Source organism: Durio zibethinus, chromosome 10 (genome assembly GCF_047325235.1).
Source record: "Durio zibethinus cultivar Kanyao isolate XHJ-2024 chromosome 10, ASM4732523v1, whole genome shotgun sequence".
Classification (NCBI taxonomy): domain Eukaryota; kingdom Viridiplantae; phylum Streptophyta; class Magnoliopsida; order Malvales; family Malvaceae; genus Durio; species Durio zibethinus.
Genome location: NC_143171.1, coordinates 21,604,242 through 21,631,718, shown reverse-complemented (window position 1 = coordinate 21,631,718; position 27,477 = coordinate 21,604,242). Strand labels below are relative to the sequence as shown.

At 29.1% G+C, this 27,477-nt stretch overlaps 1 protein-coding gene and 2 pseudogenes across 1 annotated transcript; 2 read left to right on the top strand and 1 right to left on the bottom strand.

The window, feature by feature from the left end:
- The first annotated feature begins 5,967 nt into the window (after positions 1 to 5,967).
- LOC111292275 (protein DETOXIFICATION 41-like) lies at positions 5,968 to 8,814 on the top strand. The gene is made up of 8 exons (XM_022884566.2): positions 5,968 to 6,349; positions 6,465 to 7,009; positions 7,120 to 7,206; positions 7,357 to 7,413; positions 7,521 to 7,759; positions 7,850 to 7,968; positions 8,058 to 8,144; positions 8,408 to 8,814. Exons 1-8 carry the CDS (start codon positions 6,035 to 6,037, stop codon positions 8,492 to 8,494), a joined length of 1,536 nt encoding a protein of 511 aa, XP_022740301.1. The 5' UTR covers positions 5,968 to 6,034; the 3' UTR covers positions 8,495 to 8,814.
- A 6,056-nt stretch (positions 8,815 to 14,870) lies between these two features.
- LOC149516539 (zinc finger BED domain-containing protein RICESLEEPER 1-like) lies at positions 14,871 to 16,253 on the top strand (annotated as a pseudogene).
- A 502-nt stretch (positions 16,254 to 16,755) lies between these two features.
- On the bottom strand, positions 16,756 to 19,927 carry LOC111293352 (plasma membrane ATPase 2-like; annotated as a pseudogene).
- Between the last annotated feature and the right edge of the window lie 7,550 nt (positions 19,928 to 27,477).

Sequence of the window (27,477 nt, the reverse complement as noted above, 5' to 3'; positions counted from 1 at the left end):
ATTATCATGCTTTCTAATATCCTTTTGAGTCTTGCTCTCGACCTCTAATCTCTTGTGCTGTTGGTGAAGTTCGACCAAATCTCTAACTATCGTATCATGCTCTTTGGAAACTTCATGGATTTGGACTGCTAGCTTTTTTGCTTTATCTTTCCATTGCCCTTTCTCTTCCTAAAACCTTAAAATTTCTTGCTTCAATTTCTCTTTCTCAACTTCAGATTCTTTCATTGGAAATTCTAACTTTAAGGACATCTTGTCCAACTCCTAATTTACTAATTGGTAATGATTCGAAAGTGCAACCTCTCTACCCCTCTAGGCTCTCCATACCAAATATTCCTAAGTTACTTTATCAGTAAATGATCTAGGTTTCACTTTCTTGGGCTTCTTTTAGTCCTTAGTTATATTATCAATTTTCTAAAATATTTTAGGTTCCTTATATGAATAGTCAAATTGGCTAAGCTTGTATATCACATAAATGAACTATTCAGCTCTATATTATTTCCTTACCATCAGTAATGCATAACCTATTAATCCCCATAAGCCTAAAAATGGAACCTTATCTCACCTCTACATTGATATATCATGGGTTATCGACTCATCTATAGGACTAACCATTTCACTTGACAAGCTGTGAACTTCTGCAGTAGATATTCCCATTCTTTCTTGATCTTTGCTTCTGGCCATTCACTTTAGCAAAACTCCATAATAAGATTTCAATTGAGAAAATAAAGTTTGAAAAAAGTACTTTTCTTGTATTCAAAATGGCTCTTCATTCACAAATACAATAATGGTTGCAACCTAAAAAATATGCTTTATCATTTTGTTTGCAAAAACTTAATGATCTGATGGTTTCTACCAATATTACCGATGAAGGATTACATCATCTCTCAATCTACTTAAATAAATCTACCATTTCTATCTCAATATGGCCTAAAACTTTAGGAAAGATTACCATCCCATATATCGTTAAAGCAAACTCATTCATTCCTTGGTCTTCATTAGGGTGGTTAATAATAAAATCTCAGAGAAACTCTCATGGAATACCTTTATGCCTTCTCTTTTCTTGGACATGTAAATCTATAAGCTTCTTTTTCTACCCCTAAAATATGAGCCAACTTTTTGCAATACCCTAGCTTTTGTTTCTTCACATATATTCTATTTAGACACTAGAGATGCATACCCACTGAATCGAATACTCTTCTATAGTTGGCACTAAATCAACTTCATTAAAAATGAAACAACAATAAAAAGGGTCCCAAAACTACACCATCGTCCTAATGAGTTTTTAACTTTTATTGACAAGAGATGTGCAACATGCCCAAACTTTTGACAAAAAGCTTATTGTTTTAAAGGAACCATGTTATCCCATATACCTACCAAGTCTTTCAAATTGTTTTGTTTAAGAACCAGTCCAACTTTCTTAGGTAAGTTAGAGACATAGCCAGATGGTTAACAATCCCCTTCTTCTTGCTACCTCATTTTTGACTTTTTCTTCACATTAATGGGTGACTCACTATTGAAGAATATAGATGAGGCACAAATTTGCCATTCTATGAGTTTCATGAAAGCTTTTGTTGAAGATACCTTTAGGACAGGAATAATATGCAATTTGTATGGATGTTTATGAATATGAACAAGAAGAAAGGTAAACAAGAAATTAGTTAGTCATCTCAATATAAAATAAAGAATATATACGATAAAGCAAGTAAAATGCAACAACAACATGACTCTAAATTTCAGATTAAACTATAAAGGGTAAAGGGACATAGCCCTACCTATGGGTTAAGCTTATAAGGTTAACTATATGTAGCTTCGATCATTTCTAACAGGTTCCTAAATTTTTTCTTACATCATCATCCATCACAAACTAGTAAGATGCCCTAATTCTTGCCCATTATAGGTTACAAGCGAAAAAAGTGAGTGAGAGTATTTTGTTATTCCATTACTTTACTCCCTCATAAGGGATAGAACTCGGTGTAGAGCTCATTTTATGTATATGCAAATGAATGATAAATATATGAAAATGAATAAATAAATAAATAACATATAAACAAATAAAGAAAAAAAATCTTAAATTTATTAGGTTAGCTTGGATAATAAGAAATCATTTATTAGCCTGACTCTCGATATCCCCGATAGAGTCACCAAACTGTCATAATATATAGATCTGTGGACCTACTATTAGACATGGATTAAAAGGAGTTACCACCAATCTTTTTTGTTAATGTGTGATTTGGCACTTAACAGAATCTGTCTCATTTAAATAGGAGTCTTAAGATTGACTTATGTATCTTTAAATAATAGATTCTAGTCAACGAAATCAAATTTCAGATTCAGAAGTGTAATTATGTGTAAGAAATGTTATATCACCCTTACAACACCCATCCAAAGGATGATATCAATTTGATTTTAAATTATCTAAGCCTTAACAATATCTATAATTTACCAAAATATTTAATATTAAAAATCAATCTTAAAATTACTCGAGTAGTTTGATAGTAATTTAAGATAATTCTTTCACCTCATGAGTATTTATGGAGACTAGTGTCACACCTTAAAAAGGCTCTGTCATCGAATTCATTTATATTTTAATTAAAGAAATAATTAGCAAAATCTTTTAATAGTTTGATAAGATTTATTTTGGTGTAGATCTCCTAATAGATTGGTGAGATTTTATTATAAATTATTTTTTAAAAAATATATTAAATTTCTAATAGTTTGATAAGATTTAATTTAAAATGCAACTCCTCCAATAGTTTGGTAGAATAAAATACAAAATATTTTATTAATAATATATATTTAAATCAATTTATTAAATTCTCCAAAAGTTTAGTAGAATTCATAAAAATTTTAAATTCATGAAAAAACCTTCAATAGTTTAGTAAGATTTATGAATTCGTTTTAGAAATATTTTTTATTATATTTTTTTATTATTTTAAAAAAATTTATAAAAGTATTTAAAATAAATTATTTAATTTAAAAATAACTAGAATAATAATAATGATAATAACTGAAATTAAAAAAAATTGAAAAAGAATAAAACAAATTAAATGAAATAGAAAATAAATAAGAAAATCTAAAAAAGTAAAACAAATAAAAATGTAAATAGGAAATAAAATGAAAAAAAAAAAGAAAAAACTAGGATTGAGTTGGGTTTAAAGCGCGAATCAACACACAGGTTAACAAGCAGACGTGTAGATCTAAGGCTTTTAGAACAACGTCGTTTAAGTGCAGTATAAAAGCCTAAGTCTTTTGTTTTATTCAGAACCACCCTAGCCTTCTCTCTTTAGCTCTTTTTTCTCTCTCACTTCTTTCTAGAATTTCAGATTCATCCATTGAAAATTGGGTTTTATCATCGGTTTCTGAAAAATTGATCAAAACTTGGTCAGAAACTTCAAATCTTGTCAAAAAGTTAAATCGAAAAATTCAAATCTTTAAATAAAAAACTTGATTTTTTTAGATTTCCCAAAAACACACAAAAAAAAAAAAACCAAAGATCCAATTTTTTAATCGTTAAAACTTAGAATAATTTTTACAAAAACTCAAAACTATCAAAACTATTTTTTACACTAACCTCCCTCTTTGTTTTCTTTTGTGCTTTTGCATTCAATTTATAGCTTGCTCCAGGAAAAATTTTAGGATTCGAACAGAACCAATATGGGTTTGAATTTTGGGATTCAATTATGTTCGATTTGATTTTAGCCTGAATGTCGCAAATCTATTTGATTTTGATTTGATTCTTTTTTCTTTTATTATTCGTTCAGTTTCTTTGTTAATAAAAAAAATAAATTAATAATAATAATAATAGTAAAAAATAAAGCAACAATTGATTGCACCGTAGACACAAATAAATGTTATATATATATATATATATATATATAGTAGGAGTTGAAATGCAACAACGAGGAATTTGTATTTTTGTTTGTTGCATAAAATGTATAATATCAAGGACACTTATGCATGTGTTTACACTATAAGTACATCCACCAACGAGAAAGGGGTCGCATGGGACAAAAGTAAGAGTGACTTGGATCAGTGACATGACATTTGATTAGTCAGTTAAATACGTATGACTTATTTAAATTAAGTCGGCCATTTGGTATATTTGTGATCGACTAATTAATGGTCTTTAGACCAATTAGTGGATGAGATGTGAAATATTTCATCCAAGTGAACCACTGAAAATATTTAAACTTAATAAGATTTAAACTCTGATTATAAGAATTAAAATTTTTTTTGCATAAATTTATAATACTTTTATCAACAAACAACGTAATTGTTGGCATCAATCACTAAAAATATGGTAAATGACTTAATAAGAAATATAATCTAAGTCAGTAGAAAAAGATTATCATTTGAGTTCATACATTTTGAGTCTATTTAATTTTTTTTTTTTTACTGCTAAAACCGTACCAAAAAAAATCTTTTTGAACACATTTTGTCTGGTCCAAATGTATTTCTTTACCAGGAATTGTTTTCCTTGGTTAACAATAATTATAGTTTTATCAAAGAATAAGGACACGTGGCAGATTCAATTACAGGAAGAGGTGGCTGGTAGTTGAGCTCCTAATGGTTACCAAAAATCAGGGAAGGGAGATTTCTCAGGTAGCAGATATTAATGCAGATTACTTCCATTAGCTGTTGCTTAGGCCACAGGTACAGATAGTGGAGGAGGTTGCAAAAACCATCAAGTCAACAGTGAAAAAAGGCACTGTAAAAGGCTCAAGTTTGTGCAATTTTATCTTGGCGGAGAAGCTTCAAATCAATAAGCTTTCCCATTTCTTTTTTTTTTTTAATCTTATTCTAGTTCAATTTATATTGACTTGTTTAAGCCATTCATTTGCATCTTCAAAAGAACCCATAAGTTTGATTCATCTTTCTCGAATTGAAATGGCCTGATCAGTTTTTACATTAATTTGATATCCTTTGATCCAATTTTATTCGACTACTTCCTCTTAAAGGATAAAAATCACCGAGATCACATCTCAAATTTTGCTAATTTGAAGTCCAAAGGTAGCTGGCGCCCTAGCTTCAACAACATGAAAAATCTCAGAAACAAAATCAAATGACGTCTGAAGTTAAAAAGAGCCCTTCAAAAGCTAATATCAAGGAGAATAAGATACAGTCAACAGTAAGTCAACCACCACTAACTTCTATCGCAAAGAAAAAATAACAATGGTCCATCAGGAAAATTCACCAAAAATGAAAGCAAAGACTGACCGGTAGGGCTGTAAAGTGTAAAGAAAGATCCCAACGTGTCACCAAGTAGACAAGGTCTCTATTCATCAATCCATAAATTCATAATAGAAATAACTACCATAAGCCACACAGCTAATTAAAACTTTTTCCCTCTTGTCTTGTAACTCGTTAATTCAGTATTATTAATGGATGATACTTAAGTGATAAAAAGAATACTCTTTTTTTGTCGTCATTTAATTTGTTGAGAGATTGTGTGAAAATAATTTTTTATAAATTTATTAGATATAAATAAATTTGTTTGGATCGACTAAAAAAAATGTATTGTATAAACTTAAAAACCAATTGTCGCCTAACCCAAAAAAAAAAAAAAAAAAGAAACACGAGTATTTGATTCAAACATATGCTTACAAAACTCATAGTTAAAGAACCAAATTGGATTTAAAAGAATTATTATTAGGTGCACGTGCACCACCTAACTCAGCATTTAACTTGGCGACAAAATCTGCAAACCAGAAGAAGGAATTTAAAATTGTACTAAACTTCTATATACTTTAAATGATTAAAATGCTAGTAGTTTATTCTTGTAAGTTGTAGTATTGACCAAACCTAAATCATCTGACAAATTTGTTAGATTTATCTACTCTTCTCTTCTAACGATCTAAAAAGAATGGTAGTTAACTAACTTAATTACAGCGCTATCTGATTCTTTTCGTCTTCTCTATCACCATAAAACAACTAGTTTAAATATATTGGCTTTTATGTATATGTTTCAAAGCGTCAAAATTAAAAGTAAAATTAGTCATTGCTAGATTCTTCAATTGGTTGCTGTGGTCTCACAATGGGTTCGGCTGCTGCTGAGTATCAACCATTGCTACTCGGTCTCGACTCCCATTCTAGGATACCCGATTTGTCATCTGTTGCAATCGAAGAGTTTTTGCAGTACAGGCCAGTTGCACTTCGATGGTGGCCAAGGCTTGTGGCATGGGAGTCCAGGCTTCTTTGGCTTCTATCTGGTGCCTCTATAGTTGTTTCCATTTTCAATTACATGCTCAGCTTTGTCACCTTAATGTTCACTGGACATCTGGGTGCTTTAGAGCTTGCTGGTGCTTCCATTGCTAGTGTTGGCATTCAAGGTCTTGCCTATGGGATTATGGTATGCTTACAGTTTGAACTTCCAAGCTTTGTTTTACAAACTATACACTACTCTCCTCTATAATGGTTTTTTTTTTTTTTTTTTCTGTTTTTTTCTGGCGTTCCTCAAAACACAGTTAGGCATGGCCAGTGCAGTGCAAACTGTGTGTGGACAGGCCTATGGGGCTAAGCAATATTCAGCAATGGGAATCATTTGCCAAAGAGCAATAATCTTGCACTTGGGAGCAGCAATCCTGTTAACATTCCTGTATTGGTACTCTGGTGATGTCCTCCTAGCAATCGGCCAGACCAAAAGCATAGCTGAGCAAGGCCAAGTCTTTGCTCGAGGTTTGATCCCTCAAATTTATGCATTTGCCGTAAGTTGCCCGATGCAAAGGTTCTTGCAAGCACAAAACATTGTGAATCCGTTGGCATTTATGTCTGTTGGGGTATTCCTGGTGCACATTCTTCTCACTTGGGTTGTTGTCTATGTCTTGGACTATGGCCTAATTGGAGCAGCTCTTACTCTCAGCCTCTCTTGGTGGCTTCTTGTTATTGTAAATGGGCTTTATATTGTTCTCAGCCCATCTTGCAAGGAGACTTGGACTGGCTTATCCTTTCGAGCCTTCACAGGAATTTGGCCTTATTTCAAGCTGACTGTTGCTTCTGCTGTTATGCTTTGGTATGTGTCTGATTGTTGTAGCTTACATTGCCTCTTTCTTTTTTTCTTTTGTCAGTAGTTTGGAGATACAGTACATTTTTGTTTGTCTGATTTTAGCTTAAAATATGTAGTTTGGAGATTTGGTACAACCAAGGATTAGTGCTTATATCAGGTCTTCTTACTAATCCAACAATCTCATTGGACTCGATTTCAATTTGGTAAGCTAATGACCCTCTTGTCTCACTCCCAATTTTGCTTCTTTTAGTTAACAATGGTATGGCCTATTAGTACAGTACTAGACTCTTAGTTCCAGCAATCAAATTTAAATCTTGATAAATCAACAAATCCTAATTTGGTGCATGTTTCAGCATGAATTATTTGAACTGGGACATGCAATTTATGCTAGGCCTCAGTGCAGCTGCCAGGTTAGCAAACCAATCAAAGCTTAAAATTAGATATTTCAATGGCACCTGACAAATTTTCTATGTTTTCACTGAATATCATTATGTCATTATCAATTGGCCTTTGGCAGCGTTCGAGTGAGTAATGAGCTAGGCGCAGGTCATCCAAGGGTAGCAAAATTTTCAGTTTTTGTGGTGAATGGGACAAGTATCCTGATTAGTTTAGTTTTCAGTATAATTGTTTTGATATTCCGGGTTGGATTGAGCAAAGCATTTACAAGTGACTCTGAGGTTATAGATGCGGTTTCAGACTTGACTCCACTGCTTGCCATCTCTGTTTTCCTAAATGGCATTCAGCCTATACTCTCTGGTAATCAATCATTCATTTAACAAACCAAACATATTCTTTCAAAACAGTTCATGAAATTGCATGCATGACCAAAGGTTTTTGGAATTTCAGGTGTGGCAATTGGGAGTGGATGGCAAGCAATTGTGGCTTATGTAAACCTGGCCACATACTACATTATTGGTCTCCCAATTGGATGTGTTCTTGGCTTCAAAACTAGTTTAGGAGTAGCAGTAAGTTGATTCTCTGCCCATTCTCTACAAATCTCTTATAAAATTTCCCTATTAACAATAAGTTTGCTGTACATTTTGAAACTGTTTAGGGAATTTGGTGGGGAATGATTATTGGAGTCCTTCTACAAACAGCTACTCTTATTATTCTCACTGCCAGGACCAATTGGAACAAGGAGGTAATTAACTTTGCATGAAACAACAATCTAGTCAATAATATATTTTTATTGTAGCAACTAGGCGTTTGGTTCACCTATTGATATATTATTCTCAAATCAAAACATATTGTTCAAATTTGAAATTAAATCTTTATCTTTAAAATTGTATAGGTTTTTACTTACAATACCACTATTTCTTTCTTTCCAATTTCTGATTTGAACCATTTAAGTTTAACATATCCTAACTTAAATTATGTAATTTTTTTTCTTTTGGTTGTATGTAGGTTGAAAAGGCTGCTGACCGCTTGAAGACTTCAGCTAGTGAGGAGACAGACTCGGTGACAGCCACAGAAGGAGCACCAGGAGTATGAGCACATTCATTTCTTTGTTTTTCCTACACCTCTTACCTCTCGTCCAATTTTGAGTTATGTCTCTAGCTAAAAGAAAAGGCTGAGTAGGGTTTTTTTTTTTTTTCCTTGAATTATCTTTTTCTAGCACTTGTACCCAAAATCACCTTGTCTAAGAATTCAAATGTCATCAATTATAAAATTCCAAGTAACTCAAAAACCAAGGCCAAAAACGAAAATGGAAAGCCATGGCAAACTTTCTCAAGTTGTCTCCAATTTTCTTTCAATCAATTATTATTATTAATTATTGGTAATTCGTATCGTTCGATGATTTATTGGAAGTACAAAATGACTAACAATTTATCTTGTCTAACACAACTATTTGAACATGTTTGGTTCTCCAACATTAATTTGGTCTTTATTTTCTTACAAAAAAAGTCATAGCATACAAAAAAAAAAGGAGTTGTAAGCATTGATATTTGAAATTCATACGCATTAATGATATTTTTAAAAAAAATTAATAAATTAATTGTTTGAATTCAAATTGATTTGACTTTTATTAAAACTTACCTTTCTCTAATTTCTATTCATGTATGCATAACAAATTTACGATTCTTTTATGACTCATCCTTTTTTCTTTTTTGTACAAATAAATTAGTTTTTGCCCCTAATTTATTTGTACAACCATCTTGAGTCTTGGTTGTGGTAGATCAATTTTTTTTTAATATATATTCTTTAAGTTTTTATATATTGCTTTCCTTTTTATAAATTGTCATCTTTCGTCAACTAGTTTTTTTAAAATATAAGAAATAATTAGTTTTCAAATTATGTGATACAAAACACTACAAGAAAACATATGATTAACAAAAGAAAATTGACGCTATAAATTAGCAATTGTGAAGGAATTTAGATTAAATAGCGAAGGAAATGGAACTTTACATTTAGCGACAAAATTGTGTCGCTAAAGACAAGCAATTACTAATGGATCGGTAATTTCGTCTCTAATTTTGCACAACTTGAAATTCCTTTACAAATTTTATAAGATCAAATCATTTTCTCCAAGGATTGATCTCCATTATGACTATAACCATTAGCAATGGAATACTATCGCTAATAGTCTTATATATGTTAGGGAGATAAGTTACATTTGAAGTTACATGAGTACATCAGAGCGCCTATATATATATATTCAGAGCGCCTATATATATATATATATTAGGCACTACTTGAGTCCAAAAGCTTAAACTATTGGGTTCTTATGTCTTCCATGTATATATAGGATATCCCATTCATATTTTTAGTGATATGAGATTTTTTACTCACATGTAAAACTTTGGGCTCAAATGGTATCTAACATGTATATATAAGTTCTCTAGTATGCTCTCGTGGCTCCAAGTGTGATTTATCTCTCCAACAATTAGTATCAGAGTCAAAGATTCAACTTAGATGTAGTGAATAATGATAATATGTAGAAGCAACACACCCAAGTGAATAATGTATTGAGTCAACTTGGAGTGCAAACTTGAGAAGGCACTAAGACAACCTAGGCAGCAAGGTTGAGTGTTGTGACTGGATCTAAAAGTGCACTAAAGATGTAAGATTGTCAAGCCCAAAAAGAGATGTTAATAGGATTTACTTGCACGGGAGAGCCTAGGTGAGACTTGATCAAAACTCACAAGTGAACAGGAAAAATTGTTGGGATAAAGTTCACATTTGTGTAAAAAATTTCATATCACTAAAAATTATGAATAAGATATCTTATATATGCATGGAAGACCCAAAAACTTAATAGCTTAAGTTTTTGGGTACAAGTGATGTCCAATATATATGTATAGACTTTCTTGTGTGCTCTTGTGGCTCTAACTGTGACTTATCTCCTCAACAATATATTTTTAAAAAATCTCTTAAATTTTTTTTTTCATTTAAATAGGACTTGTAATGATAGAATTTATTTTTTAGCTACGAAATTTCGTCGTTATTGGTTTTACATACTTTAAGAAGAAATTTTTTAAAAATTGAATTTTCATCCAAATTAGTCTTTTAGCAATGGTTTTCCATTTTTTAGTGATGAAATTTTGTTGCTAATGTTCTTATACTTTTTAACAAGGATTTTTTTAAAAAAAATTTGAATTTTCAATTAAGTTGAGCTTTTAGTGACAGTTCTTGGTTTTTAGCGATGGAATTTCATCATTGATGGTCTTATTAACTCTAAGAAGAATTTCTTTTAAAAAAAACTCAAACTTTCATGCTAAAAGGAAATGTCAAATGTGAAAGACCGAATTAGGAAAAGAAAAGCAATCTCAAGATGAATTGAAGTAATCCTAATAGGAAGTAAAGTCAAGTTTGTTTAGGATCAGCCAAATGTCCAATGGTGACTCATTTCTTGCATCTTCTGGCACACAAGTGGAAATGCTTGACAACAAGGACTAGGAGATCATTTTATTTCTTTTGAATGAATGTTGTTGGAGGTTTAAGAATATTTATGAATGTTTATATATGGATATGATTATTTAATAATTAAGTAATTAGAATGTTTATGATGATTAGGTGATGGACATTATGAATTTATATGAAAACTAATTTAATATTGAATTTTGCTATTTTATAGTTGATTTGAGATCTATATGAATGATTTTTATCAAATTTGTAATTTAAAAATTAGGTAAAATGTGAAAAGGATCATCCTCATTTAGAATGAGGATCCCTAAATCTCATAAACACTATTTAAATGAAGAAAATTTTTGTCATTAATGCCTACTAGTGATGAAATTCTTTAATTAATTTTCAAAATAAATTGGTAAAAATTTAGTTATTAGTGGTAGAAATTCCGTTTCTAATACAAATTACCATTGGAAATCTTTATTTATTTTTGAAAAAAAAAATGTTAAAAAAATTACTATTAACGACATAATTCATTATTTTTTTAAAAAAAAATTGATAAAATTTCTTCTTAGCGATAGAATTTCCCTCGTTAATACCCTTTAACAACATTTCTTTTTTAATTTAAGAAATTTAGCTAAAATAAAGATATCTTTATGCAACGAAAAAGGAGTATTAGAGATGATAATTTTTGTCACCTATAATCCATTCATTAGCGACGAAAAAATTGTTAACAATGAAAACTTTTACCTACTTTAAGCTTTTCTTTAGAAAACTTTTCCTTTCACGAATACCCTTTTTTTTTTTGTAATGAAAAAAATACAAGATGTGGAGACAAAAAAAATCAATAAAATTGGCTAAGGAATTTAGCCACGTAGGTCTGAATTAAAACCAACTCATTATGGGTGATTAATGCTAATTAGCTCAAAAAATAATTAAATTTTTTATTTAACAGTCAAAGGTTACTTAGTATATCTTCATTCCAAGCCAATCCAAAAAGATTTATTTACATTGAGCCCAACGAATTTATGAAAAATCACCTTCATAATCTTTTAGTGAATTCAAACCTAAGTAACAAAAAATATAATGTACTCTCTTTATTACTTAATCAACCATCCATTGATAAAAAATAATTAATTAGTAATTAATTAACTAATTAAAGAGAATGGATCATAATTGAAATCCAATTTCTCTGGGTTTTCAAAGATTTGCACAGAAAGTCCATATTGACTTGGACTAAACCTAATTTGAAAAGTCTAGAGAGTTCAATCTAGTATGCCTCTATCATTGTAAATACCAAATTTTATCTAACTAAATTCCTAAATTTCAACTTTTATTTGGAATTTAGTCATGCAACATTAGAGCCCATTTGGACATATTAATTGAGGCTTCATTTTAATCGATTTTTCTTAGGTCCAATTTTATTCAAGTAAGGTATGGTAAGTTCGATATTGTATAGGTTCAATTTTAAGGTCCAAAATCTATTTATGAGACCCAAAGGCATTTTTTGTGTGTGCATGTCCAAATTTATTACAAGATTAATTAAATTTTAATTAATTGAAGAAATCAAAAATTAAGAAGAGAAAAATTGATTTAAAGAAAATTGAAGGTGTTGTACACGGCACCACCCAAGCATTCGCCTAGCCTTGCAAAACCACCCTACAAGCCATCATGGTAGCTGAATTTCAGTTGCCAAGCAACCTCTTTTTACCCAACGTCGCCCTTTTTCTCCTTGGTCTTTCTAGTGATCTTAAGATGTCGATAAATTTATGTCAAAATCAAATGGAAAAGAGACCAATTTCTAAATGCAAAAAAAGACCTTGCCAAAACCCAATGCCACCACCACCATTGAATCACAGCCACCATCACCTAAACCACACAACATCCATCACTAAACCGCCACACTTCACTGCCATTCCCAACCTAATCAGCATAACACCTAAACCATCATCCCCTGTCAACACTTATATCATTCCACACCCAAAACCCTTCTCTTAACACCCAAATGCTTACCCATCCGCAATCTATACCACCTAGATGCAAGAAACAAAATAAAGAAAAAATCAAACATATTCCTTGGCAGGGGAACAATAATGTCGAAAGCAAAGAAAAATCAGCAGCAGAAAACAATACCAAAAATCGTAAAAAAAACAAAAACCATAAAAAAAGAGAAAGAAAGCCTTGAAAGTTTCGATTTTGGGGTTTTAGAACGCTTCGGTAGTTCAAATTTAGAGATTAGCAAAAAATGGGTGGAGGTAAAACATAATGGAAGCTATGCGTGTTTGGGTGGCAGAGAACACAGAAAATGGGTAGCAAACACAAAATCTAGGCTGTTTTCGGGAAATCTGATTTGAAAAACAAAAAGAGTAAGTCAAAAGGTGTTTAGAGTTGAATTTTAGGGAGGAATCGAGGTCGACGACCTACATTTAACGGTGGACGATGACGGCCGATAGGGTGGTCCGATGTCGGAATCTAGGTTTGGAGATTCGCATGCTCGGCTATAGGGGTGTTTTTGAAATAGAAAAGATTTTTTGGTCAAAATGTGCTGCTCTTTGAAATTTTGAGAATTTAGTCGCTCTAATGTAAAGTAAAGAAATTTAATCTTTAGGTCTTAGCATAGTGACAAAAAAAAATAAAATTTAGGATCAAATCAAATTATTATTATTATTATTTTTAAGTAATAAGTCATTGTTTTTCTTTGAATAAAAAAATTAATCTTTATATTATTATAATTTAATAATTTCAATCCATTAACAGTATTAACAGTATTATGACTGACATGATAGCTCTCTTGACATTCTCATTCGTTTTTATTATTTTTATGCTGATATGGATTAAAATATTAGTCATGTGACCTATATAAATTTATGTTAGCATTAACAATTTATTTGATATACTATTTATACTTAATATTTCCTTAATATAATTAACAAAAAAAAAAACTAAAATTGATAAAAATCAAAACAAAAAAAAAAAGAAGAGAATCCATTGAATTCAAATCCTATGTTTTTAATTCTTTCGTTTCTCATTTGTTTTTAAATCTCAAATTAAAATCGTGAAATCATTTCGTACAACCAAAAAGACACAACCTAAGTCCATCACCCACCAATTGTAATTCACCATAAAAATTATCAAACCAACCCACAATACCAGTACCCCATCAACCAGTAAATGCCCATCACTAATAAAAAAAAAATCCATTAGAAGGGGAGAAGTAATGCCAACACATAAAAAATAATAATATAAAATAACAACTTAAGTTTTGAAAAGAGACAGCTTCATGGGTTTGAAAAGAGACAGTTTAGATGGGTTTGGTTTGGATTTATAGAGATGGAAGGAGAAACAAAGAATGATAAAAAAAAAAAAAAGCCCACTGTTGAGAATAAAAGTGGCAATAATAAAGGGGAGGTCCATAGTTGATAATATTTTGGATGATCGGGAATGGTATAAATGAAGAATGAAAAGAGGGTAACAACGTACCAAAATCTTAAGAGGATCGGACGGTAAAATGAAGAGATTTTACGACTTAAAGTTTCAGGTTTAGATTTCAAAGCTAGGCAAATCTACGTCATTTCGAAAAAATTTGAGCTTGGTATAGAGAAGAGGGGTTTGAGAGGAAACTTTTGTGAAAAAACAAAAACCATAAAAACAAAAGAGAAAAAAAGCTAAGGCATATGCCTTGTTAATTCAATGAGGAATTAAAAGTAAATTGTTTTATGTGACATTGGATAATTCTTCTACCAATGATACATTTGTTGATTTTTTAAAAGCACAATTAAATGTAAGAAAAGCACTTTTGGGATGTGATCAATTTTTTCATTTACGATATGCTCACATTCTCAAATTGATAGTGTAAGATTGAGGCTGTCAAAAAAGTGAGGGAAACTATTAAAAATGTGAAAAGGTCTCAAGTGAAAAAATAAAAATTTTTAGAATGTGTTCACCTAGTGAGCTTAAATGCAAAAAAAAGATTAAGACAAAATGTTCTAACTAGGTGGAACTCCATATTTCTTATGTTTCAAAGTGCCTTTTACTGTTGCATGGCTTTTACTCACTTGGGAATTAGTTATTTGAATTATAAGAATTGTCTATTTAAGGATGAATGGGATAAAGTTGAGAAACTTTGCAATTTCTTAGGTGTTTTTTATGATATTACTTGTGTGTTTTTTGAAACAAAGTATCCCACAGCCAACTGGTACTTCCCTTTAGTTTTCAGGGCATGCTTGACCTTGAACGAACATTTGAATGATGATGATGTGTATGTGAAAACCATGGTTGCTCAAATGCTTGTTAAGTTTGAAAAGTATTGGTTTGAATTTACCTTGATTTTAGCTATAATCGTGATATTAGATCCCCTTCACAAGCTTCAATTTGTTGATTGGAGTTACAAAAAGCTCTATTAAAATGATTCAATGGAGTTCAAAAACGTTAGAGGAGTTTGTTTTCTCTTTATGATGAATATGCTATCAAACCTCTTATTTGTGGTTCATCCTCTAATGTTTCTAGTAATAAAACTTTTGATAAGGGATCCGATAACATGGGTGCAAATGATGTTTTCAAGATAATTCAATTTTAATATCATTTCTATTATTTCATTATAATTCTTTTTTATTTTAATATTTTTATACTTTTTTTCTTAATTAGGTATTCGATACTTATGACATTGAGTTTGGCAATGTTATACAAAAATCTCAACTAGAGCTTTATTTGGATGAACAAAGGGTTGATAGGAAACATAAATTAGATATTTTATAATTCTAGAAAGCAAATCAGTTTCGATATCCTGATCTTGCTTCCATGGCATGAAATGTCTTGAGCATTTCTGTCTCCACAGTGGCATCCGATTCTACTTTTAGTATTAGTGGTAAGGTTCTTAACTAATATTGTAGCTCACTCAAACCAGATATTGTGGAAGGAATTATTTGTTGCAATGATTGGTATTTTGGAGAAATTGGTAATAATATTGCTTTTTTTTTTATTATTGAATATTTAGTTTTTTTTTTATGTCATCACTAGCACTAGCATAATTGTGAATATAATTTTATCAACGTAGAAGATGCAGAGTTAAAGTTAAATGAAATTACACATGATATTATCCAATTGGATATTAACAAAAAAGATTCAACATCAGTATTTTGCCCAATAAATCAGGAATGAAAGTTTAGTAATGCAAAAAGTAATTCCTTCAATTCTTTTAACTTTTTCTTTAGATTTTTTATTTTTATTCAATTTGAATAATATATGTTTTTTAGTTATCAGTAAGTGCAGTGCATGGGATAATGGAGATGTTGATATGTCAAAGGATTCAATTGTTGGTATATGTGAATGTTGACTTCTATAATATAGTTCTATTATAATTTTATTATATGGTTTTGTTGCTATAGTTCTGTTGTTAATGTCTTAATGATATATTGATTATTGATATGTGAATTGGTTTGTGGTTACTACTTACTATATTGTTACCTACTGGTTGTGGAATGTGGACCTTGTGGTTATGAACTTATGGCTTATGCCTTATGTGGATGGTTGTGAATGTTATAATAGTTGTAGTTATGGATTTATGATTGTGCTGGTGGTTATTTGTTTATTATCAAGTTTATGAGAATTGTTTTTGTCAGGATTGTTATATTTATGTTTCTTTTTCCATGAAAATCATATGGATAAAGTGTTAAATTGTATTTAGGGTTTTAGTATTTTTATTATATTATCTTTTGATTTAATGTTGCATTGTTGGTTAAATATTTTAATATTAATCATGTTTAACTATGTTAATCATGTCATCTCGCATTATTCATTCTTAAAACGAATTAAAATGTGTTAGTTGTGTCGTTTCTCGTGTAATATGTATAATAATAGTATCGTATTCTTATTTATATTATTCATATTATTTAAGTATTTATTCATGTTCATGTCAAAGTTATTCGTATCGTATTTGAAATCGTGTTTGACACGAAATACGACATCATAATACGAATTGTCAAGTCTAAGTAATAGGAAACAAAAAAATTAACAAAAGAAAACCAGAAAAAAAGAAAAGAAAACCAGAAACTGGCATAAAACAAGTAGAAATGGAAAGGAGAAAACTCAGAAAAAAAAAAAAAAAAGATAAAGGGAAAAGACCAGAAGCAGAAACAGACGTAAAATGGCAGCAGATGAGAAGAAGGTGACATGAATAACAGCAGAAAAAAGAAGTAAAACAAAATATTGAATAAGAAAAGAAGAAGAAAGAGACGTGAAAAACTTGTAGCAAAGGAGAAAAGCCAACCGGAAAAAAAACCAGAAAATAGATCAAAGGAAAAGGGTACTTTGGTTTTCTTTCCAACTTTTTTATACTAATTTCGAACAATATACATGCATCTTTCAAAATTGACATATCAATTCTTTTTAAGTATTCTAGTTTTTTGGTAAAAAAACTTGACAAGTTTGCTAGACAGTGAAGCAATACACAATCAAAGTAACCACCAAGAATGATTCCAATAGCAAAGATTATTGCCAACTTCCAGCTGTCTGGCTGACAAGATGGTTTTACCCTTTCCTTGGATATTGTCATAATGGTACCTAGCACACCATTGATATTTTAAGCCAATAAATAGCTAGACCATCTAACATTCCAATTCATCTAAGCATACTAAATAGAATAATTGAAGCATTTTCAGTATATGAAGAGAAGCAATATAAACAGTCACTAAGGATAGCAATGATCAGCACCATGAAGGGAGGGAAATCAAACTGCCATTTCAAGGCCGGCAGCATGAAATCGAGCTGTCAAGCAAGAGGTCAAATGATCGTGCAGTATCAAGTCAGAATCAAGCCATTTGAGAGTAAACCATCAATACATTAACATAGATTGTACTAAACCATAGCAATTATGCCAGAACTTACCACAATATGGATTGTTATGGAGACAGAACATATCTGCAACGACGAAAGAAATCAAATGACTTAATTAAACAACAATGTTGATCAATTTCGGTTAATTGTGAAAAAGAAGATAAAAATGTCAGAAAAACCATAACCACTTAAGTTCATAACCAATGGAGTGGCATGATGATTGAGAGAACAGGCCATGCCAAGTAGACATTGAGGATAACTGCCTAACTCACACCAAATTTTCATATCACATCTCATGGCATAGTCTAGACTCACCGTGTAATTTTTCATTATCTGGGATATTGCCCGCCTAGTTAGTACATCACTGATAATAACACTTAGACCTGGTTCTGTCAGGACAATGTCCGAAGCACTACGAGCTGCATCAGTTGCATCAGCCACAGCTATGCCAATGTTAGCCTTTTTAAGAGCAGAACGATCACTAACTCCATCACTAGTCATTCCACATATATGTTTCTTGGCTTGTAAGCTCTTCACGATCTTATACTTGTTCTCTGCACCACCAATTAAATGAAATTATACAAACGATGACAATAGAAAGAAGCCTATTCTAAAACCCAAATCAAGTACCACATTATCCATAAACTGCATCCAATCATCATATCCATCGCTGACCGCGGGCCTCATGGTCTAGTGGTATCAAGCTGTTTCAACAGTGGCTCTACAGCTTTAAGTGTCTGTGTTTGAGTTTTTGGACATGGCTTGTGGATTTTTTTCAAGGCGATTTTCAGGATGGAAATGGAAAAAAGTGAAAATACCAGGGAAAACACCAGCAAAACCATCAGCTTTTTCAATAAACTCATCAACTGGCAAAGCAGTAATAAACTCATTTTTGTTTTGTCCTAACAAGGCTGATGAAGGATACATGTTGGTTCCCATTCTGAGATGGCGTCCTGTTTCTTTTGCTATTGCTAGTTGATCACCTAATGGTTATTAGAAAGATCAAGAATACGAAGCATCAATCAGCACAAGGAGAAATGTTCAAATGGTTTATCCAAAAAAGAAATACTCAAATGAACACAAGTAAATGCATTTACTAAGTACATTGAGATAGTTTGATGCTATATCAATATAAGGACATACACCCGTGATCATTGTTACGTTCACTCCAAGATTCAATGCCCTTCTTATTGTGTCCGCACTGTCATGTCTAGGTGGATCAAACAAAGGTAGTAGGCCCATAAATTGCCATAGACCACCTGAGCTCTCCTTTCTTCCATCAGGAACTTCCTGCACATTGATTGATAATATAAACATTATCAACTTCATTGTAAAATGTAACAGGAATTAAATCATTTTATTGTAGGACAAATAAACAACACTACATGATATATATTTATATATATATACCTGATATGCTATTGCAAGTGATTGTAATCCACGTTCCGCAAACTTATCAATTACTGCAATGACTCTTCGTTCCAGCTCTGATTTATTGTGTACAAGATTCAAAATCTAAAATAAACAGGATTGAATTACTCAAATTTATTGCAGAATAGCCAAACTACATAAAGTATTGCTGATGAATGACTCTACCTGTTCAGGTGCACCTTTGCTGACCCGATGCATTCTATCTTGGTTGTCAATATTTGTCAAAGTTGTTCACTTATTAGTTGGATTGAGTGGAAGGAAGTGAACTTCCTGAATACCAGCTCGTGCCTAGGTAGTATTTTCAAGGGAGTATCAAAATTGTAAGATTTTATCTGAATAAACAGATTTGAGCCATGTAGCATCCTGATTAGGCGGAGCTGTCCCATTGATTCCTTTGCCTTGTTCTTTTCCAAACAAAACAGTTGTTTTTTCAGGCTTGGAAGAATCATGCCTGCAATTAGAACAGAGGATTTGAGTGGTTTGTTTAAATGGCCTTTAAATATCATAATAGTTGAATTTCAGTGCAGTAATCAGAATGAGTTTTAAGACTAACGAAATATATTTATCTGTTTTATAGACAGAGTTTGCTAATGACAGTTCTAAGGACACTTGTTAAACTGCTATTCCTAGTAATTTTCTTGCATTAAATGCAGTGATTGACAGCTATTTAAAAATAAAAATCACAAAGAAAGAAAGAATATCACACATAAAAAATATCAATGCTTGTAACTTATTTTTTTATTCTCATACTGCAGCTCCGTTTATAAAAAAAAATTAAAAATAAGACAGAATACATAATCACCCTGACTTTGACATGTATACATAAATGTAATATGTGAGATGAGTTCTTTCATTTTCATAAAAATCAATACAAAGGATTCAAACTTTTACAAGCCAATTGCAGATTAAATTAAGACTAAGCCTAGGAATGGAAATAACTCAACTTTTATCTAAAACTTAAAAACACTGTTAATTTGAATGGGCATTGATGATGGAGCATTAATGTCACACTCTTATATTTGTCCCATGTAATCTCTTTCTCATTGGTGGATGTATTTATAGTGTAAACACATGTATAAATGTCCTTGATATTATACATTTTATACAACACACAAAAATACAAATTCCTCCTAGTTCTTCCCTTTCAAATCATACTATATATAAATATCAAAATATCATTTTATTTCTCCAATAAAAGGCTAAATACTATATATAACTTGAAGTAATATGGTACTAATAGTTTGTGACCAATATTAATAATGAAATTATGTTTTTTTTTTTTTGGTTATAAGGGAAAATTTAAGTTATTTATTTAGTCTAATTGATGCAATTCACCTTTCTGAATAGACCCAATCACAAAATAAACTTTGTAAGTTATAATTTGAATTGAATCAAATTAAGCATAAATTACAATTTAATCTTATAGAATTTTGTATATAGCATTTCTAATATCTTGATACCTTGATTTGCTATAGACCCACAGTTTCTACAAAATATTGCTACATGAGAGTATAAAAGATTAATGTTATGAAATAGTTTTCGAATTATAATGAAATGTTTAATATGATATTAGAATTAAAAAATTTTTTAGTATAATATATAAATTATGAATATGTTAATTAATGTGATACTAACTTTTAATATAATTAGTTCCAAATGATTACTTAAGATAAACAAATAGTTCTTTAAGTGCTATATTAATTAAAAAATTATAATTTAAGTATTATATTATATATTTTTCAAATTTAATTATCATATTAAATATTTAATTATAATTTATGGACTATTCGTAAAATTAATCAAAATATAAAACTCTAAAATGTCTTTCTTTAATGAAAAAGTCCAAAAATTCTCCTATAAGGAAAAGAAAATACTTTTGGTAAACCAAAAACAAAAATTAAAGAAAGAAAGGAAAATTGGAAAAGGCTACCGAAACTCAAAATTGAATTTAATTTTTGAGCTTACCATTTCTTTTCATGTCCATTTTCGGTCCTTTTGTGTTTGGTACCTTTGAGCCCTTCAATCAATTTGATTCCATTATCTATAATTTATTACATTATATTAAAGATGGTTTTTTTTTTTTTTTTCAATTGAAACCCAATTAAACCCAATTGACAGCCTATTGATTTTTTCATTTTCATTTTTGTAAGAGAGAATAGAATTAAAAAAAGAAGTGGGTTGTCATTATTTAATAACCCCAATCCATTAAGAAGCATATTAAGCCTACTAAGGGTTGAAAGCCAATCAAGCCCTAAAGATTTTTGTGGAAAAAAAAAAAGGTCGAAAGACTTAAAAAAATAATTAAAAAAAAAACGATTCTTAGGGTGTTCTTGTGAAAACGTATACAATCTATAACTAAATTAATAGACAGATTTTCTTGATCGCTTTTGAGATTATATATGTATTTAATTATGTGACTTATGATTCGAATGAATTGATTGAGTTATAAAATATAAATTGTAAGGTTTTCAATTAATTGGGTTCATAGATGTTATTCACTTCCGATTTATTTTTTATTTGAAATTATACGAATCTAATTATCCAAAAACTTAATTATTAATGAATTCATGATATCAATAAACACGAAGTCAATTAATTATAGACGAATTTATTTTGTGATTAATGTCATTTAAATTTAATATTCTAGATTTATATATACTATTGAGTAATATAAATAAACATGAACCAAACTCAGAGTACATGAATCTAATTATTAATAAACTTAATCATTTATAAATTTATGGTTTTCATAAATTCAATTAATTGGCAATAAATATATTTAATTATTATTGTTATTTAAATTTAACATATTTATTGAATAATATAAATATCCATGAATCAAATATCTAAATAGATATACTTTAGTTTTATTATTTTTTATGTTTTATTATGTTGTAAAAGTATAAGTTATTGATTTTTTATCATTAAAAATTAAGTTTCATGTTTTAGTTTATGCATCAATGGAGTTCAATTGAATGAATTTATTGATTTGTTCATGTGAGATATTTTTTTATAAATATTTATTAATTGTTCATACTTATAAAATTGTAACCGAACGAAATCGAATAAAATTTTCTAGTTGTTTATAACTTATATATATACAAGCATTGATGTAAGAAAATATTTAAACCAAAATGGATATTTATATATATGCTTATTATATGTTTATATTATCATTTTTAATTTTTTAAAAATATTAATAAGATATATCTAATTTATATATCGTCATTTTTAAATTTTTATTATAAATATTAATAAGATATGTCCAATCAATCAAGATAATTAATTAAAGTTATCTTCTCTTCAATTTCTCTTCAATATACTGTCATCTTACCATTTATACTATACATTTTAAATGCCAAATCAACACATTTCATTACCACATCAATTTTATTAAATATTATCAATAACAATATTTTATCAATATCATAATATTATTTATTTCTCCAATAAAAAGCAAAATACTATATACAACTTGAAGTAATATGGTATTAATAGTTTGTGATCAAAATTAAGAATGAAATTAAATTATTTATTTAGTCTAATTGGTACAACTCATCTTTCTAAGCAGACCCAAACACAAAATAAACTTTACAAGTTATAATTTGGATTGAATCAAATTAAGCATAAATTACAGTTTAACCTCATAGAATTTTGTGTCTAAGATTTCTAATTTCTTGATGCCTTAATTTGCTATAAACCCATATTTTTTAGAAAAATATTGCTGCGTGAGAGTATAAAAGATTAATATAATGAAATAGGTTTTCAATTATAATAAAATGTTAAATGTTAACATTTGAATTTTAATAATTTTTAATATAGTATTTGAATTATGGATATATTAATTAATATATTATTTACTATTAACGTAATTAATTTTAAATAATTATATGTGACGGATAAATAATATTTTAAGTATCGTATTAATTAATAAATTTATAATAATTAACAAATTCATAGTAGATATTTTTAAAATTTAGGTATCATAATATATATTTAACTATAATTCATAGACTATTTGTAAGATTAATCAGATTATAAAGTGCTCTAAAATGTCTTTTTATATGGAAAAAGTCCACAAAAATCTCTAATAAAGAAAAAAAAAACTTTTTGGCAAAAAAAAAAGCAAAGAAGAACGGAAAATTGGAAGAGGCTACCAAAACTCAAAAAGTGAATTTAATTTTTGAGCTTGCCGTTTCTTTTCCTGTCCATTTCCGGTCCTGTTGTATTTGGTCCCATTTAGTCCTTCAATCAATCTGATTCTATTATATGTAATTATAACATTATATTAATTTTTTATTATTTTCAATTGAAACCCAATTAAACCCCAGTTGGCTGTCAAATGACAGCCAATTAAGCTGATGTGATTTTTTTTTCTTTTTTATTTTTGGAAGAGAGAATAGAAAGAAAAAAAAATAAGTGGGTTATCATTTCTACTAAGGGTTGAAAGCCAATCAAGCCCAAAAGATTTTTGCGGAAAGAAAAAAAAAAAGGTAAAAATAAATAAATAAATAATTCTTAGAGTGTTCCCGTGACAACGAATGCATAATCCTATAAATGCATTAATAGACAGATTTTCTTGACTACTTTTTTGTGATTATATTTGTCCTTAATTATGTGACTTTTATTCAGTTGAATCGATTGAGTTATAAGATATAATTTGTAAGGTTTTTGAACTAATTGGATTCATAAATACTATTTACTCATGACCTTATTTTTTTTATTTTAAATTATATAAATTTAATTATTCATGAACTTAGTTACTAATGAATTCATGATGTAAATAAATATAAAGTTAATTAATTATGGATGAATGTATTTTGTATTTAGTGTCATTTAAATTTAATATTTTGATTTTAAATTCATATCTACTAATTACTATTGAGTAATATAAATAAATATGAACCAAACTCAAATTGCATAAACTAATTATTAATAAACTTAACTATTTGCTAATCTTTGGTATTTCTAAACTCAATTAATTGTAGATTAGTGTATTTAGTGATTAATGTTATTTAATTGATACATCTATTGAATAGCATAAATACCCATGAATCAAATATCTAAGTGGTTAAATTTTGTTTGATTTTTCTTATGTTTCAATATGTTGTAAAAGTATAAGTTCTTGATTTTTTATCATTAAAAATTATTATTATTTTTTTTAGTCTTTGCATCGATGGAATTTAATTGAATGAATTTATTGGTTTGTTCATGTGAGATATTCTTTTATAAATATTTATTATTTGCTCATACATAATAAAATTGTGAATGAAATTAAAAAAAATTTTCTAGTTATTTATAACGTACCATATATATATATATATATATAAGCATTGATGTAAGAAAATATTTAAACCAAAATTGATATCAATATATGTTCATTATATGTTTATATTATCATTTAATTTTTTTAAATTTTAATAAGATGTATCCCATTTATATATTGTCACTTTTAAATTTTTTTATTATAAATATTTATAAGATATATCAATCAAGACAATCAATTAAAGCTATTCCCTCTCTAAATTATCTTCAACTCACCAATTTTATTGTTCAGTTTAAATGCCAAATAAAGACATTTTATTGCTACATCAACTTTATTAAATATTATCTATAACAATAAATAAAGCAATCCCCAATTTACATTAACAGCATAGGTAAGCAATGTCTTAAAAAAATAGCATGCGTAATTTTAGAATAAAATAATTCTAAAAGCTTTTGGATTTTCAGGGTTTCGTTGTTGAAAAAAACTTTCATTTTCCTTGAGAGTGTATCTTCTTTCAACCAATTTCATTGATTTTTTTTTTTTAACAATTTTAGATCTAAAAGCAAAGAACTTTTTTCCCTCTTTTTTGTTCGTTGTTCTTTTGATGTAAATTTTGAGTAGGGTTCAAAAAAAAGGCTTGATTTTTAGTTTCGGGTTTTAATTTATTTATTTTTAGATCTGCAAAAGAAAAAACATTTTTTTTTGAAGATTTTTAGGTAAAATTTTCTTAGTTTTCCTTCAAAAAAATAGTAATTTTTGGATGGAAATAGAGGTTTTTGTAATTAGGAATTCTTCTCAAACAAAGATCTATAAAACAGATTTAGTGTACATAGATTTAAGGTTTTGTTTTGGGGAAAATAATGATAAAAATAAAATATTGTCTCGAAAACCAAACAATATTGTTTTGAGAGTCAAATTATGAGGTTGAGGAAAGCTAGCTTAGATTTACTGTTAAAGCTATTGGCTCAAAACCCATTCTCAAATCTAAATTTTCTATAACACCCAAATTTGTAAGTTTCATATTTTTTCTTTTGGTTAAGCTTTTAATTATTTTTGTTTGTTCTTTCCAATTTTAGATTTTATATAATCAATATCATATATCTTAAAACCAAGTTTTCATTAGACTATTCATTATGATTTGGATGCTTTCAATATAATAGAACCTTTAGTTTGTATTTCTAGCTTGTCATTTGCTTGCATTTCTTTGAGAATCTTCTCATTGACTTTGAAACTCACATAAGAGGTTACAGATATTGTTTAACCTGAATGATGGGATGGTAATAGAAATAGTTGTGATATCTCACGATAAAAGTAGGACAATTGTTTGAATTTCAAGTCAAGTGGGTTGCATTATGAATTGCCAATTCTGCAATATTGGTTGTAATTTTTTTTTGTCCTTTTTCCCAATTACAATTTTTTAGATAGCTTCAAACTCTTAGTAGTCATTACCTTTCTAAGGTGCATTTCTTTTATGCATGGATCTACAATAGAAGATGGGTTTGAAGAGACATCTAACTATGAGTGAGATGGTAGAGTAAGCTGTATGTGCAAGGTGATTGCAAGACGATTATAGGCTTTTCATAAATTAGACTGTTTATTTATATTCTTATTTTTGTCATTTTTTTCTAGCATTCAATTGGGATTTTGTTTTAGGAATGTTTGGCTAAGCAAATAGCATCAAATTGTAGGAATATCTTAAAAAATTGCATGGGTACTTTTGAAAAAAGAAGCAGTTCAAGAAACTTTTAGATCTTCAGGGTTTCATTGTAAAAAAAAAAGCTTTATTTTTTCCTTGATAATGTATCTTCTTTCAACCTAGTTCAATGAATATTTTTTACAATTTTAGAATTGAGAGCAAAAAACTTTTTACATTTTTTGTTTGAAGTTTTTTTGGTGTAAATTCTGAGTAGAGTAAAGTTAAAAAAAGGCTTGAGTTTTAGTTTTGAGTTTTAATTTGTTTATCTCTAGATTTACAAAAGTAAAACCTTTTTCTTTTGAAGATTTTTAGGTAAAATTTTCTAGTTTTTCTTTTAAAAAGTTAGAATTTTTGGGTGGAAAAGAAGGTTTTAATAATTAAGAGTTCTTTTCAGACAAAGATCTTAAAATAGTTTTAGCATACAAGGATTTAAGGTTTTGTTTTGGGAAAAATAATAATAAAAATAAAATATTGTTGTGAAAACCAAGTAGTGTTTATTTTGAGAGTCAAATTACAAGATTAAGGAAAGTTAGGCTTAGATTTACGATAAAAGCTATTGGTTCTTAATCCATTCTTTAATCTAAGTCTTCTATAACACCAAAATCTGTAAGTTTCATTTTTTTTGTTAAGCTTTTAATTTTTTTTATTATTTTTGTTTGTTCTTTCCCGTTAGAGATTTTACATAATCAATATCATATATCTTGAAACCAAGTTGTTTGGATAAATCGTGTTTGTTCTTTTTGTGAATTGTGAAGAAATTAGCTTTTCTATATCAATACATTTTGAAAATTTAAAAATAGCAATTTGTTTCATCATATTAATACATTTTAAGATTGTTTTATTAATGGACTTAAGGTATTTGGCTTTGTATTCTGTATTATTTGCATTTGATTTTTGAATGTGTGCAATTGATAGGCAGTCATTCTTTATTGAAAACAATTATGTCTAGAGTCTTTTGAGGTATCTGAAGATCATTTAAGAGTTACGGATGTAGTTATTTGTTTTAAAATAGCTTCCAACTAAAAACATCAAAATCTTTTTTTCTCTTTTTAAAACAATTAAATTAACAAACAACTATATTTGATTATGTTGATTCTAGCAAATTTTGGTTATTTCAACTTGATAGGTTACGATTATTTATTGATCTACCTCTAGATGCCGTTTTTGAGTGCAATATAGTTAACCATGCTCGGGTAATTGCTGCACTAAAGGCTTTGAAGCTTTTGGGTGTGAAATGTGTTGAATTGTCTATTTGGTAGAGAGTGGTTGAGAATGAGGTAATGAGAAAGTATGACTTGTTAGGTTATCTTATTGTTGCAAATATGGTTTAGAAAATTGGTTTAAAGCTTCAAGTATCACTATGCTTCCATGCATCAATACAGCCTAAAATCCCATTTTCCAAGT

What these genes read in the sequence shown, in the direction of transcription:
- LOC111292275 (XM_022884566.2), top strand. Translation starts at nt 6,035, where the DNA reads ATGGGTTCGGCTGCTGCTGAGTATCAACCATTGCTACTCGGTCTCGAC. An exon ending in GTCTTGCCTATGGGATTATG is followed by an intron (nt 6,350 to 6,464) that starts GTATGCTTACAG and finishes CTCAAAACACAG; the next exon opens with TTAGGCATGGCCAGTGCAGT. An exon ending in TTGGACTCGATTTCAATTTG is followed by an intron (nt 7,207 to 7,356) that starts GTAAGCTAATGA and finishes TGCATGTTTCAG; the next exon opens with CATGAATTATTTGAACTGGG.